Consider the following 19,014-nt stretch of genomic DNA (forward strand, 5'->3'; position numbering starts at 1 on the left):
TTCCATCTTTATCTACAAATTGCAGCTTTGTGTGAGCTGACACAAGATGGCTGCCAGGCAGAAGAGACAGCTGTTTAGTCCGAGCATCGCTGATGGACCTCAGCGCTTTCCTTGAGGGGCCAAAACAGCCGACATCAGTCCATCTGCGATTGTCCGCCATTAGCAGTTCAAGGTTCGAGCGGCCAGATGACTGGATGTGAGCGCAACCTGATTGGACAGCAGATGATATAGAGGCAGATAAAAAACGGAACAAGATTTCCCATTCAGGACTGGATCAATACCTCTCTGGTAACAGGGACTGTCAAATTAAATGTAAGTTGTTAGAAATGATTACTAGTAGTCATACAAAATGGCCAGGCTTTGTGATGGGTTGGGGCGAAATTGAGCATGGTGGGGAGCGCGAGTCACACAGGCCACGAGTGATCGACTGGGTCCAGGCAGAGGGAATCAATACCACCGAGGGCAAGAGTTTGATATGCCTCTGTGATAAGTCTTTGTGTTTTTTTGGGCCCCAGTGTAATAGAGCATAGATAGTATTTCCAGCCAAACACAAACACACACACACTCACACTCACACACAGCACTCACAGAAGTATACAGAAAGCCAGGCAGCCATGCCCACATGCTCAACCCAAACAGTCAGCCAAGCACGAATAGCACAGCACACATTCTGGAGGAACATTTAATCTTCCTCAGATTCAATATGTCTCAGGTTTTCAGACTGAGACCCAGGAAGTCCAGGCAAAAAAAAAAAAAAAATCTGAAAAATAAAATGCCTCTGCTAAAAAAAAATCCTTCTTGGTCCCATCCATTGTAGAGATTCCATTTTCCTGCAGCACAGTAGGGCTTTTAATAGGACTTGGATACAATTTCTCTCTTTCTATTAATAACTTAGCAAGTTTGTAATTGTGTGATCACTGGTTTTACTAATGTGCAAAGATGGCTACAAAACAAAACAAAACAAAACAAAACGCACATAAAAATGTATTATGTGGGAATATATTATGTTTCTACTGTTAGAATCATGAGACTAATGCCTCTTAGATCTAAATGGAGATGAATTTGTTTAATGTTTGACATTTTCCTACTGTTGAACTAATTTTCCAGCACGTAGCCAACATGTTCCTTGCCACTGCATTTACATTCTGCTGACTGTATAGTAGACAGGTTGAAATAATAACTGAGACAACAACAACAAATAAAGCTTCTCATATGAACATAAACATCACTGCTGTCGATCACCACCAAAACTTAGTCAGTCCAGTTCCTAAAATATTTCGATGAGCTTGCCTCAAGACAAGTTACAGCTCCTCATCAGATAAAACAGCTCAATCATTAACTGTATAAAGTAACAATTCCAGTACAAGTTTATCTGTGTATATTTACTACTCTCAATAAATGTGAAGGAGGTGGATTGCTATTTTTCCTGAGCCTCATGTGTGGGCTTTGCTAGACAACAAGTCAGTGATCCAGATCTCACAAACTGTAATTCGTTCTTCCTGTTGATGCACAAAACTAACAGTATGGTAGAGCTGCAACTACTGCTCATTTTATAGTGGATAAGTCTATTGTCTGGATTAATAAATGAATCATTTGGTCAAACACAAGAAAATTCTGACAAGAATTCAGTGCATCCTGGAGTCTGTGTTGCTAAATGTCCTGTTCTGTTCAAGACCATTCAAGAATATTGAATTTACGAGAGCTTGACCAATGTACCAAGAATTATTTTTTTTACACAAGACAATGAAGAGAAATATGTTTGTGATAATTCAGAAATGGTGTCATCAAATAGTTTGTCCAGCAAGTGGCTCTGACTTGTTTAAAGCACATGTACAACATACAGCACATGTATGAGTACGTATTACAGCTAAGCACACAGTGGTGCAAAGTCAAGTATTGTTATAGGAAGCTGCTAACTAGTTAAAAATATTGTTGAAACGGAATTAACAATAACCTCATGGTCATTCTAAAAATAAATCTAACATGTACAGTTGTGAACTAATGTTTAAATACATTTGTAAAGACCATGTAGACATGGTTGAAATGGCTCTAAATGACTTTCCTGACTTGAAGTCAGTGATTTGCTTTTTCAGATCTGTGCTGAGCTCCTCTGACTTTCACATTGTTGCTTTTGTGGCTGAGTCCACTGATTTTAATAGCCCTATTTAAATTGGCTCAGCAGAGTCAGCAGCTGTAGTCATTTGCAATCACTGACAAGTTGTAGTACAATAACAAAAGAGATAGATAGGTATATAGGCAGAAAGCCTATTCCAAGGACAGCAAGGCTCTTGAGTTTCAAAATGATTCTCCAAATAAAGCTACAAAAATAGACTTTTTAATACAAATGTATTTTTCAAGTTTAACGAATAAATTTTGTATTAATTGTATTTAATATAACAGTGAAAATTGGAGGCTTTTATTTTTAATAGTTACTGAGATATTGTCATTCAAACATGGCCTTAAAATTTAAGGTCTGAAAAAAACAGACTGAAAGTAGATCAGCAGGCAGTTTAAAAAAATATTAAGAAAGTACTTTATCGAGCTAAAATTTCACAGATACAATTTTAGATATCTATAGTTTATGATTAAAAGGTTTCAAGCATATCAGAGATTGTGGAATAAAAGGACCCTGATGATTTCAGGTTCAATAACCTGTGAAAATATCAATGCCAAGTCATGAAAAAGCACCATTATTAATACAGGTATCAATAAAACACTTCTGACAGCCATCCCTCATTGGGAAAAGCAATAAAAAATTAAAAAACATATAATTTTACTTACCCAGTCTTGGCGAAATTGGTCCAGTAAGTCATGACAACAGCACTGAGCATGACATCATTCTTGGAGAAGTTACAGGGGAAAAGGTCAGTGGGACCAATCATAGGGATTCCAAAAACATAGGGCACCTCATCCCCGTGGGCGGCGTCCGACCAGGCAGGCTTCATCAGGCTCTGGCAGTGGTGGTAGAAGGCGTAGAAGTAGGTGGGTGAGCCGTAGCGAGCGTGGAGATCAGCCGTAACCACTGATGGCTCAACCCACTGGTGGTCGGTAAACAGCGCCACCAGAGTCTTTCGCCTGGTCTCTGGATTGTCCCTGTCCGCCCAGTCTGTGTACATGAACTTAATGGTCTCCCTCAGCGTGTCCTTGCCCTCTGGGTAGCCGTACAGACTGTCCACAAAATCAGACACAGAGAAGTCAAAGTCGTTTCCGGACACGCCGTCCTCTGAATCCACCACGTTCTCCACAAACCGCAGCCCCTCACCCTGGTTCACCCCCAGCATGATATCGTAGTTGAGGAACTCGCCCTGCTCCATTAGGATCTCGGGGTCGTCTGGGATAACATCACCATCGATTACAGGTCCAAAGGCCACGTGGTACCTTGCTGGTTGTATGTCCTGTTCCACAAGCTCCCTGGAGCTCTTCTTCCTCAGACAGTCCACCATGTCTGTCGTGTCCAGGACGTTACAGCCCACCTTCTCCGCCAGCAGACGCGTATACTTGACTGGCTGGTAGTTCACCGCCCAGCTGGAGAGAGCTGACCCGCTCTGAATGATGGCTCTGTGGAACAGACCTGCACAAGGACACAGGAGGAAGAGATAGGATGAGGTTTAACGTGTCACTATTAGGGAGGATAATTCAGTTATGCACTATATTACATGATAGTTGTTAATTTTGTAGCTGCCATGATGAAAAGGGGGCTGTCAGCTACGCAGATGATAAGAATAACAAAGGCCAGACAGAGCAAGTCCTTGTTGCCACACGGAACAATAATGGAATCATTGCTGTGATAATGAATGTGCAGATGGCCTGGTCTCACAGACAGCTCCCAGACAGAGGAAGGAATCAGCACTCTGTCTGTCATCTTCCCTTCATCCATCCATCTCTATATGCTCTCTCGGTAATATCTGTATGTTTTTCGTGAGCAGATGCTGCAAGTATGGGTATGTACGCTTTGTTGCAAACAGAAGAGGCACAAACTGGCAAGGCAGTCTATACCATAAAATAGATAAATTCCTTTCCTTGTATAAAAGGCACCGCAGTTTGAATTAAGTGTTGAATATACGAACCTTGTTGCCCATTCCCTCCCGGTGATAATGTACTTTTCAAGGTAGCTTAAATTGGATAAACCTCAAACACTGCAATTATCGACACAGATGCTCCTTTTTGCAGTCATTACGCACACAGTACCTCCGCATCAGTTATGCCTTACATAAGTTAAAAGTCTTTTTTTTTCGACCTGAAAGATCACTAAATTCTACATAAGTTTGTGGGTGGATTGCTATAAATAAAATTAGACTCCTACTCCCTACATTTGCAGAAGGAACCGAGCTGCACATTTTCACCTGGCAGTGTAATACAACATGGTGGCACACAATGAAAGGAGACCAAAACTAAAGCGAAAGCCATAGTCTCCTGCTTGTACTTTACAGAAATAGACACACGCTGAACTAAGAGGCACCAGATCATGTATTATGTGAATCTACTTAGGAGTTTGGTGTATGCGTGGGTGAGTGGGTGGGCATTAGAGGAGGGGTGGAGGGGGTTCAGGAACCAAAGGAAAAAAATCTACAGTTTCCTGGGTTGCGCTCACAAATTTAATGAAATATATGCATTATGGAGGAAATCTAAATGGGCTTTTCACCACAAGGAACACATCCAAAATAAACATAATTTCCTCAAAAATAATGGAATCGCATCTCTTTTGGAAAATCTCTCCGTGCAGACATTTGACTGAAGGTAACATGATGTCCTCACTGTCCCAGGTAGACCTTCCCCATATCCCTTTCTTGACGGCACCACTCATTTGTCCTAGTCATATGTTTTTCAAATTCACAAGCGCTATTTTGCAAAACTCCGAGGAAATCAAAGGCGAAGCTCTTACCCCTTGACCATGCTGCTTTATTGCTGGTGGCAGTATTACTTTCAGAGTCAAGGAATTCTACTGAACTTGTGATACTGAAAGCCACGGCAGATGAAATGCCTCCAAAATGACATGCATAAAAAAAAAGTAATTAGACGATTCCACAATAAAACCACAAGGACGAGCAGAGAAACGCACAGGCACGCAGACTGCGTTTGTGATATTTCAGCGTCAGTGTGGGTGGTTGTGTTGAAATCTTTGTGTTTATGAGGTAAACAGCAGTCTTAAGTGCCAGATATATCACTTTGGTAGTCTTAATCAGAGGCGGCGGGGGGCTTATTTCTTCTTGGCAAAGACGAAGTGTTTATTTACAGAGCTATTTACATTTATTTGTTCGCGAGTAGTAAGTAGAATTAATGTGTCTGGGTGAGTGAACTGTGAAATGTTTCTGTGGTGATTGTGTTTACTGCTCCACATTTTGTGTATCTGAACAATGATTTCTGGTTCAGGATGTGCCTTTTAACAGAATTCAATAAATATCTGAACATAACTTTCTGATTTAACCTTGGTGCACAAAATCAAATTTGGTTCCTGTGTTTCCGCATCATGCGTTTCTTTCTACATGGATGAGACCATCAGCTTACAGTGGCCTTGCCCTGACACTGCCCTCGGAGCAGTCCTGTGGTTGTGCATCTCTGCAGGACGGTGGCCTGTGCTGTGTCCCAGGGAGCGGAAGCAGATGTCGAGGGTTTCACCCACTTGAAAGCATTAGAGGGGCAGTCGCAAGATGAAAGATGGCCGCTCAGAGGCAGGGAGGGGGGCTGGGGCTTAATCCTGCCATCCCTCCCCTCTCTTCCTCCTCCACCCTCCCATCCCCTCCCTTCCACTCTTTAGTGGTATTGCCTCTCTTCACATCTCAACTCAGATTGCGCTGTGCAAACAGAGCCAGTCATGGTGCAGGGAGTCTGTCCTGAATCCCAATGCCGCCAGCCATGCCACAGCCACTTTCTGAATGTCTTTGATCAGAAGTTGCTGAGGGAAATCGTTTGCCAGCAGAGAAGCTTCTGTGATTGCAAAGGCGATTTGACAGATATACGTACATCAAATCTGCTCACCGTAATTGAGGAGAACTGCTTCCGTGCAGCTCTGCTTGGTCCTATGTCTACCTGCAACCCCGTCAACAGATGGCCGACTGCTGAGGAGGCTGCAGGCAGCTTGACACTCCTGGATTTATCTCCTGCTTCGGTTGATGAAAGGGAGGAAAAGTGACTGAGGCTTTACTATTGTTTGTTGAGAAACATATAAATCCAGTGCACATGAGCTGTCACTGGACCGATAAATATGTATTAGAGCTGTGTGTGATGAGCCCCACTGTGGTAGGAAGCTCACTGGGGAAGGTCAGAGAGAGAGAGAGAGGAGAGCACAGGCTTTATCACCCACTGAGGGAATCCACTAATTATCCACACTGGGAGGCGTATATGTCTGTGTATGTGAATGCACTTATGTGTGCGTGCTTGCATGCATTTGTGCTGACTTTGATTGAAAAGACACCAAAAAGATTAATCGACGGACAGACGACAGATATCGTCATGATAGAGGTTAACCATTTGTGACATTGTTTCGTCTTCGGCGTCTACTCTGACATCGGTGCTGGAAACGACTCCTCACTCCAGACGAGCCGAACAGAAAGTGCATGACACAACGCCATCAACATGTGTGTCACATTCGCATCTCGTATGTTACATTTTGTAAAAGCAACAGATAGCCCTAATCATTATCTGCTTGTGTTTGACATGCGAGAACCCGACACCCAAACTGTGAGCAGATCCATCAAGCCACAGCATTGCTGGCAGATTGAGGTCACGCTGAATTATGACTGGAGCTCCAAGGTAATCACTCATTGGGCCCCTGCTAAAATGCTGTCGCGTCGCTCTGCAGCCGCCACAGCGCTGCGGTTTGCTGACCTCGACCGTGCTGCCCCCTCGCTAGACACCCGTTAAATGGGCATGTGGTTCAGGCCCTGGATTGGTGGAGTGGCTTGTGGAGATAATTCACAGATGATAGCAAAAAAGAAAAAAGAGCTTGACCTTGGGGAAATGATGACCACCGTGTTAGTTGGTAGAGACACTCAAACACACCCACAGCCTCAAACAAACAAGTTGTTGTGACAATAACAGTATGGATGAAATGCTGATGCTAATGAGCCAATGCTGCATCACTGGAGTGAGAGTAACGTGATGTGGCTTTTTGCTTCGGATCACTGCTGATGTATTATGTGGCAACTATGGGCATGTGTCAGAGTTCAGTCGGTGGTAATGGACAAGGATGTTCTGTTGGTGATGATGCCAGTTAGCACCATAAATGACTGTGCTCTCTAATCTGGAACATCTGGCAAAATTCACTCAAGCATCAGCGGTGACTTTTTATCAGTCTGACCCTGAGATAGATGCGACTGTAAAAACAGCAACCCGCACAGCAACTACAAACTTAACAATGTCATCCAAAAAAAATCAAAAATCAAATTAACAAAGATAACAGCAGCGTTAATGCGATGTCTGTCAGATGACCTTGAAAGTTTGTTTTGCCGAAGTCGCTTTATATAGGTCAGCGATTCATTTTACTAACAATATTCCACATGACTTTAACACATAATAGGGGTGAAAATATGGAAAGCAGCAAAATCTTATCAAAATTCTTCTCATACACATAAAAGCCATCACAAGAGAGAAGTAACGTGGCCACAGGGACATGTATTTCTCTCTTTTTCTCTCTTCCTCGCCCACAACTTCCACTAGATCTTGTACATGCTTTTTCTTCGCCTTCAATCTTCCCTCTGCTCTGTTTTTCTCGCTCTCCCTCACATTCTCCCCATCTCCTTTTCTGAGGGACCACGCTGAGTTCCTCCCTGCTGATTATTAGACATGAGCCTGCATTCAGTGGAGCTTGAATCCTCTGAGCCATCTTACCTCCACCATCTCCTCACTGTAAGCAAATCTCCACAGACTCGTGGACTATGCAGAGCCCCCTCTGTTGCAAACATTTCTCTCGTCTACAGTCAATCTAGGCTAGTGCTCAGTTGGACACACCCAATAAATGCTGCTCTGCCTCTCTTGCTGCATTTCACTCGGGCTCTTATTTTCCTTCTGTTTCAGGGATGGTTTCGTCTTGTGACTTTCATCACCTTCCAGAAATCCAAAGTGTTACTAATTGTCCAATTTACGGGGACATACAAAGTGCTTAAATCTCATGTAAAATATTAAAGCCGACTGGGAGATGAATACTTATAAAATTTGCCTAATTGTATATCCTTGGCCGTTTGCAGTCTCATAACACAGGGTTAAAGCTGCTGTCTCCATGGCTACAGCCTACAGGCTGCATCCACTTAAACACAAGTGCCTCTGGTCTGATCATGCATTAGTCCATGGGTAATTTCACATTGGTCTGGCAGCCCTGAAACAACACCTACATTGTTTTTGTGTTCCATTAAAATTTCCACCCGATGTCGAACTCATCAGCTTCAGAACGAAGCTGACGGAATCAGAGAAAGGGCAAGCTGCAGTTGTAGTGCCACTGAATATACTTCCACAGTTCCCAGAGGCTACAGGGAGATACTGTAAATAGAAGCACAAAGGCATCCAGGAACTGAGTGTGAGCATTCTTCAAGGGACACTGCTATTTGTAGTACCTAAAATAAAGCAAATATTAAAAATGAAAAAAATGGTTTAAACTGGACTTACTACACACGATTGATTGCATGATTTTCTTTTTACTCGCTCTTTCACGGCTGCAGCTATTCCTAATACTTGACTTCATGTTTCCTCTATACCAGATTTACTCAGGTCTGGTTTCATAACAAATGATCCAGCAGGATAGCTGCCAAAGAAAATGCATCTTCCACCCAGAAGCTGTTTTTTTTCTGTATTGATCATAACACAAAGGTGCACTGTTTCCTAATTTGTAGAAAACTTTAGCCTGTCTTAGATCCCAGGAGGTGGTGTAGAAATATTTAAGTGAAGAGCAGTGAGCTTTGAAACAGAAGGACTGCCCTGCTCGTGTTTCATCATGTCCATAAAGAGACAGTGTCTGAGGGGCCTGTGTTTTCATCTATCAGTGTGAGACATGCTTCATGCCAGCCCTATATAATGTTGTTTGAAGCTGTTGGTCTTCTGCTCCAGTCTCTATAGAGACTGCCTGCTTGCCTGCAGGCTGCGGCTTAGGCCAGATAAAGAGTTTGATCCATGAGGGTGGATGGATGGAAGAGGGAGGGAATGGGAAAGCAGAACAGAGGAGGGAAAGAGGGAAACATGGGGAGAGGAGGGGAAGGCCAGGGAAAGATGAAGGCATTAGTGGAAGAGGGAAGAGGAAATGAGAAATACAGAGAGGCAGGAGAAGAGAGAGATGCGAGGAGAGGCAATGTGAGGAGAGGAGAGGAGAGGAGAGGAGAGGAGAGGAGAGGAGAGGAGAGGAGAGGAGAGGAGGATAAAAATGACCCCATTGACAGGCTGTACCCAGGTTTAAGGATCGATGAGCATCTGAGCCCAGCGAGTGTGATATCTCCTACTAATCACGACGTGACATCCAGTGGTCAATACCACACACTCCAGGCCTCATCATCACACACACTGACCTCCTTCTGTCTGCACGCACAGCACAACAGGGCCACCGCTCCTCCTTGAACTCATCAATCTGCCTGCTAATCATAGGCACGCACAACACACCTGAGTCAAACAGTATTCGTGGACTAATTCTCAGAATTTAATTCAGCCGCGGATCGGTGTGGGTGGGGCTTTACTACATGGGGACATTTCAGATTAGTGTGTGCGTTGTCATTCGTACTAAAGCAGATTAAGCTGAAATTTCAAATATTTCATTGTGATTGTCTAAACTTTCTGGTGCGTCTGTCTTGCATTGTCCAATATGACAAATTGGATCTGGCAGTCTCAGCAGGATAATGCTGCCATTTACTTGAGCATCCTATCTGATCCAGTTATGATGCCCACAGACAGAGTCACAGGCATAAATACATATGTACCCACTCACTTACTGCTGGCTAAATAACATCTATTATGACACTTAGATGAAGGTTAGGGCAGCTTTTAAGTACTTTGCTGTAGTTGCTGAAAGCCAGAAAAACATGTGGAAATGTGTTTGATGGATAAAACAATCACAGAGTGCATGCAGGCTTGTTTTTTGTTGCTGACATTCTCTTTATGAGAAATAACACTTATGCAAAATATGAATACAGACATTGTTATCAAGGGAAAAAGAATCTTCGCTTCAACAAACGAAAAAGGAATTTGCTCAACCATTCTATATTACTATTGATCTTACGTGCACTTGAACCAAGAAAACACGCTTTGCTGTATCTAATATTCATTTAGCTGTTTGTTCTATTCTTTGGATGTTATCTGTGCATTCTCATGAATTCACATGTATGCATGCAAACTGACAGATCCCTTTCATTCTCTCTCCGTGCAGCCAGCCTCCCATAGCAAGAGGAACAGAGAGCTTGCACGGTGATTTTTTTCCCCATTTGCACTCATGCATGTGTCACTAATGCTGCAGCCTCTGAAAGGCAGAGAATGCTATCTCCGTGTCCTTCTACTGCTAGCTCTCTTTGTGCTGTGGCATTTGAGGCGGTATTCACCAAGCGCGCTCCATACTGCTGCAGCGCATAGATTGGCCTGATAGCTGTGTACACACAACAACAGCACGCGCTGTCAGCGAGCCTTGACTAGGTGTCGATGTGGAAATGCGAAGAATAATGAGTTATTACAGGGTTATCTGTGTGTATCTCCATGTCATGACTGTGTAAGCGGCTCTGCTAATCTCATTAGATGAGACAAGATGTTAAAGATGTTTTCTGATTTCCTCTCCCTTCTCCTACTGTGTCCACAAATAGATTTCAGATCAGTGTGCTGAGAGGAAATGATTAGTGCTTTTAGCTCCCACTGAAACGGGTTTTCAAGGGAGAATTGTGCAAGTGGCTGCTGTGCAGAAACAGTGAAAAACATCTGACTCCTGTTGTTTCTAAATATATGCACCATATTTTACACCCCATCTGCATTGTATAGCAGCCCCAAAGCTTGGTTCATCTTTATATATGCAGCGAGCAGTGACAGCTGGAGACAAAGAGTGCGCTGGTTTCAAGGAAGCAAAGCTCCATAAGTACAAATCAGATGTAAAATATGTCTAGCATGGGAGGGTCAAAGATATAAGTCACACACAAATATGACAATTCAGCCATGAAATGTGAAAGGATGGGAAGCTTCTATTCTTGGTGACATCTTGCCTTTGACAGCCAAGATGGGATGGCTGAAACTCATTTTGGGGCCAAGGAAAGCCACGGAGAGGGTGCAGTTGCATTTGTGACAGACAAATTATCACAAAGGGAGTACACCCCTGGGGGAAGCAAGGAAGTAAAGAAAGAGTGACAGAGCAAGAGAGAGAGAGAAGGAGAGGGAGAGAGAGAGATGGCAAGAGGGAGAGAGAGACCCTGGTCCAAGTGCTTAAATCTTACAGAAACAAATTAGCTGTGAGCTGTAGGGGTACGGGAGGTGAAACTGAGATGGATACACACATCCCGGCTGAAAACAGGAGGTGGGTGGAAGCTTACTGCTTACTCTGGCCCTTTTCACAGACTTCCAAAACAGCAGATCACTCGCTTACAAGCCTTTGAGTCTGGTTCTGGAAAGGATATGTCCCCGATCTGATTGTAGCTTACATACAAAGGCAAAACAATGTGCATGGTGTTCACGCAGCACAGAGCTCAAACATGTTGCCCTAGCTGCACATGTGCATCCTCCAAATATTATTTGTTTCTCCAGGGAAGTCGCATCCTACTCATAGCTTACACAGAAAATACCTACTGGCGATGTTTAATATATGTATACTATACAACAACCCACCCACATGAATAGTATGCACACACACAAACACATATAGAATTCAGGAAGCTCATTAGGCACCACACACACAGCACCTAGTAGGCAGCAACCTTTTTTTTTTCTCTGACCAAGAACATCAACAACTCTTTTAATCTAAACCACCATTAATGAACCAGAACCTCAGGACATGATGGGGAAAAAAATATTCCCTTGGATGTACTGTGATTGCTCCTCTCAAAATCACAGTGCTCTTCCTATTACAAAGAGCCCCTCTATTACTGATGCCTTTTAGGGTCAGTGGTCGCACCAGCAGCAGCGTCCGAGCTGATTAACTATTGTACCATGCATGAAAGTGCCTGACTGGGCGAGGGCTCCAGCAGCGTAAACATATTCTTCTCGCTGTGCCTATGTCACTCTGTGTGTTCTTCTCTCACAACGTCTGACACCACTGTTCCCGGCTCTGCCCATTGTGCCAGTAGCCCTGCAGCCAGAAGCAACACAAGCTTTGTTTAATTCAAGGCGGCACACCATGCAAGTGGTGGACAAAAATAGGAAGTATGTGCATTTCCCGCGCCTCTCTTATTCTCGGACACACATTAAAAATTGAGACTCGGGTCTGGGATGGGACGGCACTAAGAATGCGATGAGAACCCGACTGTGGCCAGGTCTGAGGACAGTAGCTGCCTGTCTGGATCCAGGGAGTGCATGCGTCTGTATATTTCTATCTGCTTGTGTATAGTGTGTGGTGAGAGAAGCACAGCAGAGAGACAGCAACACTGTCACAACAGCCCATCCCTGGAGAACACTATGTCTGCCTTCATACTGTAAACTCCCATTGAGTCAATTACTGTGGCAGCCTCTTTAGCCACCATGGCCACTTACTGTAAGCGGACGTTGGGACAATTGGGTTATGACATGTTCTGCTGTAAAAATGGCTTGGAAAAGTTCCATTGGCAGCGGCGGCTTTCAGAAAATCTACTCGAACAAATCAAGTCAACTGGAAATCCCAACAATTAAGAGCTATTTGTGCAGCCTATCTGAACTCAGCATTCAGCCACTGAGCATCGATCTGCTGCAAAAACTAATCTAGATTAATCCATTCAAATGTTTTTATTTTGATTAGGAAATATAGTGAGTTGCTGAGATGTTGACTTTAGTAATAGAGATTAAAAATGTGTTGACCAAAGTATTCATCAATCTGAGATCCTTCATCTTTTGCCTCCTCTGAACAAAAGCGTGCTGACTACACATTTATCTGCCTCACAAACTAGAAAATATGTCTTAGCAAGACAAACAGACAGACATATGGATGAACCAAGCTGCCAGCATCTATTCTCATTGTGTCACCGACGAGGAGAGGAGGGAGGTAAAAAGAGGAGGGTCATGGGAGGATAGCAGGGGAGGGGAAAGAAGGGAAAAGGAAAAAAAGCGATAAGACTCTTAAAGTTCCTCTGTGTGTGCTATTGTCCCTGGAGAGTATTCAAGGCAGGCAGAGGCTCTCTGCATAGGAAAATGGCACTCCGCATGCTAACTGTGACTTTGCATTCATTTTGAGGAAGACACAGGCATCTTAATGTATCGGTGACTCATGCAACCATTTCATCTCGAATATGCGCTGTTCTAATGCGGAATATAACGGCAGTGAAATGATTTCAGAGTGTGATTTGGTGGAGTTAAATTAGTAGCAACAAGATATTTCTGTATAGCACGAGTTACAACTATACCTCAGATTTATGACTGAAACCAAAAGACTACTGTTTTCTTCCTAATGCACATTTGTAAGATCAATGTCAAAATGATTCAATTACCATTGCTACCTTGTCTCCCAAAATTTATGCTCATACACAACTAAGCTGCATTCCCAAATGCATTTTGTGAGAAAAACAATTTTTCCTGGCTAAATAACAGTATGACAGAAATGCTTCCATTTTCTGAGCGCCAACACAGGACCCAGGAGACTGGAGTTTGTGTCCAATGTGGAACCATCATTGTTAGACTGAAGTTTTATTTTCACTCAGTTTGGTTTGACAAAGGCACCAAAACTGCTTTGATTAGATTTCTAAAAATGTCATGATTTGGGTTAAAATAGAAAATTTAACAACATTCTAAATGTCAGAAGCTTGCTTAGGTTTAGGGATCAAAATCAATATTTCTATTCCCACCATGAATTTCACAAGACTTTCTTCTTCCTTTCCATAATCTGCACATTTTAAATTTTTTTTTCTCATAGAAAACAACACCCTCCAAACAGCATGCTACATGGTGAAAATGGCAAGTTTTGCTGAAAGTTTGGACTATGTAGTAAAACAGACCGCTTTCACTAAATTAACCGTGTTAATGTAGTGCTTGTCTCCGGTTGTGCAAATTTTTCACCAAAACAATTCTACCTGCCACTATGTTGCAGAGACACTGTTGTTGGGCTCAGCACCACCTAAGCTGATTGTGTCTGGTTTAACTAACAAATAATCCAGGGCTTCTTTGACATTAAGATGCAGACCGTTTCTCAGCACTAACACAGACAGGAGATAGGTCAGGGTTAGTGGCTATGCAAGAGCAGGTTTAGGAAAATGTCATATTTGGATGAAAACTGCTGATTTCCTCACATTAATTCCATGCAGGCATCAAAACTACTTGGTGATGTTACTAAAATATAACTGTTTGGGTGAAAATGTGACCTTCACCATTTGCTTAAAGCTTCTCCTCCATTTTCTGGGTTACCAAGGTGACAATTCACACCACATCTAATTTATGATTGGGTGAAAAAGAGAGGCAGTAGAAAAGCAATGCAATAAAAAGCAAAGTTATGTTGATTATAAACGTATTAGTGATGTGTCACAAACAATCCAGAAGAAAATACATTTCCTCAAAATATAATTGAAAATGGAGTTCAGTCGTAGACGAACATAATTTTTAGGAGATGGGGCTCTCTGTTGAAGCCCAGAGAACAACAAAACCTGAAATAACCTTGTTACTCCGTTTGTCAATGGGGTTTTGTCAGTTTTATTTTTTTGTTGACATTTTAGGTTCATTCAGAGGAGAAATAACTACAATCGTAGCTAGTTTACGGCAAAGAAGTATCAATGGGTTTCGGAACAGTTGGCAAGAAGCATTTTCATTTAACCGTATTTTGTGCAGCTTTGCTGCCCCTCTATAGGGTCATATTGGCTTATGATAGTCTGCAACTGTGAGTAAATATAAGCCTGTGTATTAGATTTTGGGCCTGAGATGAAATCTAATTTCTGTGAGCTCAGCGCAAGAGATTGCTTGCTGATACACATCCACACATCCAAGGCCACATCTGGCAGGCCCCATCAAATATACATGAACTTCCAGAGATCAAGATATGGCTGCAATCCTATTATTTACTTGAGTCCACAACACATTCATGTTCCTTGTGAGATGTTTGACTGCAAATTGTTTCATACTGATACCGACATGTATTCATTAAATATGATATTTACCAACTTTAGAAAGACAAACATGGCGGGACATCTATCTTTTGCAAGAGTGTTCGCCAACGTCTGGGTTATGCTCCGATCTTATGGGGATACTATTTAAAAACTGAACATTGTAATGAAGGCAATAAAGCATGGAGATGACTTGCCTGATATTGAAAAGTGACAGTTAATTTCAGTCATTGGTGAAGCCAGCTGATAACAGATTGATAGTGTCACAAACTGTAATGGACAAGTAATTAATATCTATTGCACTGCCTCCATTTGGAACACTAATGTATCATATTGAATTGCAGATGAAACAAAAAAAACCTAAGTGACAGAAAACATCTCAATGTCTGGCACAGTGTCAACCTCATTTCAGTCCGGCCAGCCTAATAACAAGGACTATATACATTCGCCTTTCACAGTGACACTCCAGCCGTTTTCAATCTTGGCCGGACGGAATGCAGAGTATTTTTACCTCCAGTCCTTTCTGTCAAGCTCTGAAAAGGCCAAATGGGTAGTGGTGGACAGTTTCTTCGCCACCTCAATACCCAAAATTGTGTTGGCTGCTTACAGTGGAGTGGTGGTGGAGGGACTAAAACGCAGAGTGACAGGCTGAGGTCTCGGCACAAGGGCAAAGAGCTGTGAGCTGAGCTATGGTGAGTCCCCGCCCTGGCAGCCTCATTCACTATTTATTTGTGCGTTTCTGTGCGAGTGAATATGTGTACGCACAAGCTGCCCATGCTCACTGGCGTGACTCTGTTTGCTTGTGATGTGCCGGTCCTTGTGCGTATACATGCATTTGCATTCTGGTGAACTTTTCGTGCTGCTCGTGGAGCTGTGTGACTGCCTCGCCGAGGTAAGAAAGGCATTCAATAGTTGCCTTTTCCGGCTCAGTGGTCACACTTCAGATTATCACTCTTTTACATTCAAGCCGGTCTGTAGGCAGCGGAGGAGAGAAAATAAAAAGGGAAGAAAAAAATATTATGGTCGTGTGAGAGAGTGCACAGTTTCCTTTCTCATGTTTTTGTCCTCTTTTCCATGGTAACATGCCTTTTCGCTGCAATCTCTCCATTTCCATATCCTCCCCTATATTCTCTCTGTTGTGCCTCTTGCTGCCACTGCCAGTAGGCACACAGCTGTAGCCACATGAAATCGTCGGGAGAGGGAGGGTATGTGGACTTAGATGTACGCATGTAGTGTGTGTTAATGTGTGTGTATGTGTGTGCACAGCTGAGGTGATCTGAGCTGAGCACGGCAGGGGGGGACACCCTTTAATGACAGTCGATCCCACGGGTTTCGACCTACCATAGCCGAGTTGTACGTGTGTGTGTCTACGAGTTGTGTGCTCAGAATATGTGCCCTGGTATTTGTGCAGGTATGGACATGTTTGCGCAGTATTGACGTGAGTCTGCAGAGATGAGTTATGTGTGTGCACGGGCGTGTGAGTGAGACCAAGTGCGCTGGTCTATCAGTTAGGCTGCATGCTGGCATGCTCCACTTTCTCAATGTCAAGCTAACACATATTCAACAGCAACTAACGTCACAACACTTGACACATATCTCACCCACCGACATTCTTTCCCAGCACACATTCAGAGTGGCATCTGTAAGCCCATTGCCGTTACTATAGAATGTGTCAGAATGTCAGCTTCCATCATCACATGAAGAATTGATGCTCGGGTCTGTTCTGCAATACAAAGATCAAACGCGAGTTCTTTTTATTGCACTGAAATTCGAAAATCTTGAATGTTACAACTAAATAATCACTATAGAATGTCTATACTATTTACATGTTGACCTGCAAATGCAAACAACTTATTTGGGGTTTTAAAGCTCCGTCATCAGTGTTTTATTTATTTATTTATTTATTTATTTATTCAAATGTGTCACTCTATAAATAATTTAAAATAATTTTGATACTTAGGCAATATTCAGAATCAATTGCACCTACCAAGAACATATACATATACAAGGAATTTAACGTTTTTCAGATGCACTGATCGTATTTACACACACTTTGAAGCACAATCTGTAGAAAAGAAAGTTGATAAAAAGAAGAAAATAACCAGTTAAAAGCAGAAGAAAACAAGCTAAACAAAAATAGGTCAGTATATACATCTAGCGATTTTTATATACATTTAGGTGATGAGAAGATGCATGTATTTATATAATAAAAAAAGCAATTATGAACAACAAAATAAAATGTGTAACTGCAGATTGCAGACACGAAGAGGAAATAGCATAAGGCTAAAAGTGCAAACTGTGCCAGAAAAAATACTGAATGAGTAATGTAAGTTACTCAGTATAAATAAAGTGGGCGTTTATGTGCAGTATATGGATGTATGCATATCTGTATAGAGCAGACACCATGTGCTTAGATTTAGAGTGACAGTGACATGTATAATATGCACATATTTGAGTACAAAGTGAGGTCAGCTGTAAAATACATATTTTATAAATACAGGAAATTGTGAAAGGTAGGGTCACTGTGATTTCTTTCCCATTAGACTTTATACTTACTGATTAGATATTTGCTTTAACAATCAGTGTAAAACAAAACAGGCATGTATATATATGTATATATATATATATATATATATATATATATATATATATATATATATATATAAACAAACTTGTACACTCTTAATATGCTTGTCTTTCATAAAAACTGATTCAATGGTCCACTTACTATTTTCATGAGTCTTTCAACTAAATCACAGGGCCTCTGTCGATGGACGAAATCATAAGTCACCAATCTGTCTCCATGACAACTGAGCAAACACCATCTGCTGACTGTTGAAAGCCATTAAAAGAAGCAGGAGTTGGTTTTTTTCTTTGTCAAGTCATATTGTTTTTCAAGTTTACTGCATTTAATTTAATGAATTTTGTTGAGCAATATGAATTAAACCCACAATCACAGTATCTAATTATGCAGTGTCACACAGAACTGACACAATAATGGACTTATAAGCCAGACGAGGATATTTGCATTTCTCAAATCTACCAAATGAATACCTGACAAATTTAGGTACTTCATCAAAATGATCACATAAAAAGTCCAATTCAGTCCAATGCTCCACATGTCATTATATTCTCCGACCTTAATTTAAAGATATAAGATGTTTAAATGTGCCTACCTTGTCATATTTAATGCAGCCAATATAGCATCTTAAAGGACGATTATTACTTATTCTGTGTACACTATTCCCGAGTACATTTCCATGTGACAGCAGACTCTACAGTTGCTGTCATTTACTGTAAATAGCTTGGAGCAAAGCAGTTCTACCACACATTGATTTCTGTCGGTCTCTCACCATGAAGCTGCACACTTTGTTTTCCTGTATTTCTGCATAGAAAATGTCAGCAACTGGCCTGTGTCAATTCAGTGAAGTACTTCCATGGTAACATGTTTTCCTGTTTGAATTTAATCAAACATGAGCCACCCTTTCTTCAGCCAGGGATGTGTTTTGGCTGTGAAGAGGATGCAGTGTTTTTGGCTCTGATCTGTAGTTGCTCCAGTGAATGCCATCAGATATTCACAGTGCCATCTCTGATGTTGCAGCTTTCCATCCTCCTTGCCAGTTTTGTCAGTTCTGACACAGAGAAATAGACTTGTGCTTTTGGGTTCCTGACAAATTACAGCAATACAATCTACAGTGTTTGAATAATTTAACACTGCACTGCTTGGGGGGGAATCTGGGAAGAAAAAAAAACACACACACCAAACTAACCCCTTCTCTCAGCAGAAGGTATCATCTGTCTGTCCTCTGGGAATTTGTAATCTTGTATCTTTCTGTATCTCTGCAAGTGAGGAGCATGT

The 19,014-nt window shown here is 42.1% G+C and overlaps 1 protein-coding gene across 2 annotated transcripts in view; it reads right to left on the reverse strand.

Moving 5' to 3' along the window:
* Positions 1-19,014, reverse strand: part of nlgn3a (neuroligin 3a) — a 126,994-nt gene that overhangs the window by 13,611 nt on the left and 94,369 nt on the right. For both annotated transcript variants that reach the window (XM_022192173.2, XM_022192174.2), the window contains one exon: positions 2,782-3,571. In XM_022192173.2, the coding sequence (XP_022047865.1) occupies positions 2,782-3,571 (790 nt within the window). The remainder of the gene's footprint in view (positions 1-2,781; positions 3,572-19,014) is intronic.

This window comes from Acanthochromis polyacanthus, chromosome 10 (assembly GCF_021347895.1).
Source record: "Acanthochromis polyacanthus isolate Apoly-LR-REF ecotype Palm Island chromosome 10, KAUST_Apoly_ChrSc, whole genome shotgun sequence".
Classification (NCBI taxonomy): domain Eukaryota; kingdom Metazoa; phylum Chordata; class Actinopteri; family Pomacentridae; genus Acanthochromis; species Acanthochromis polyacanthus.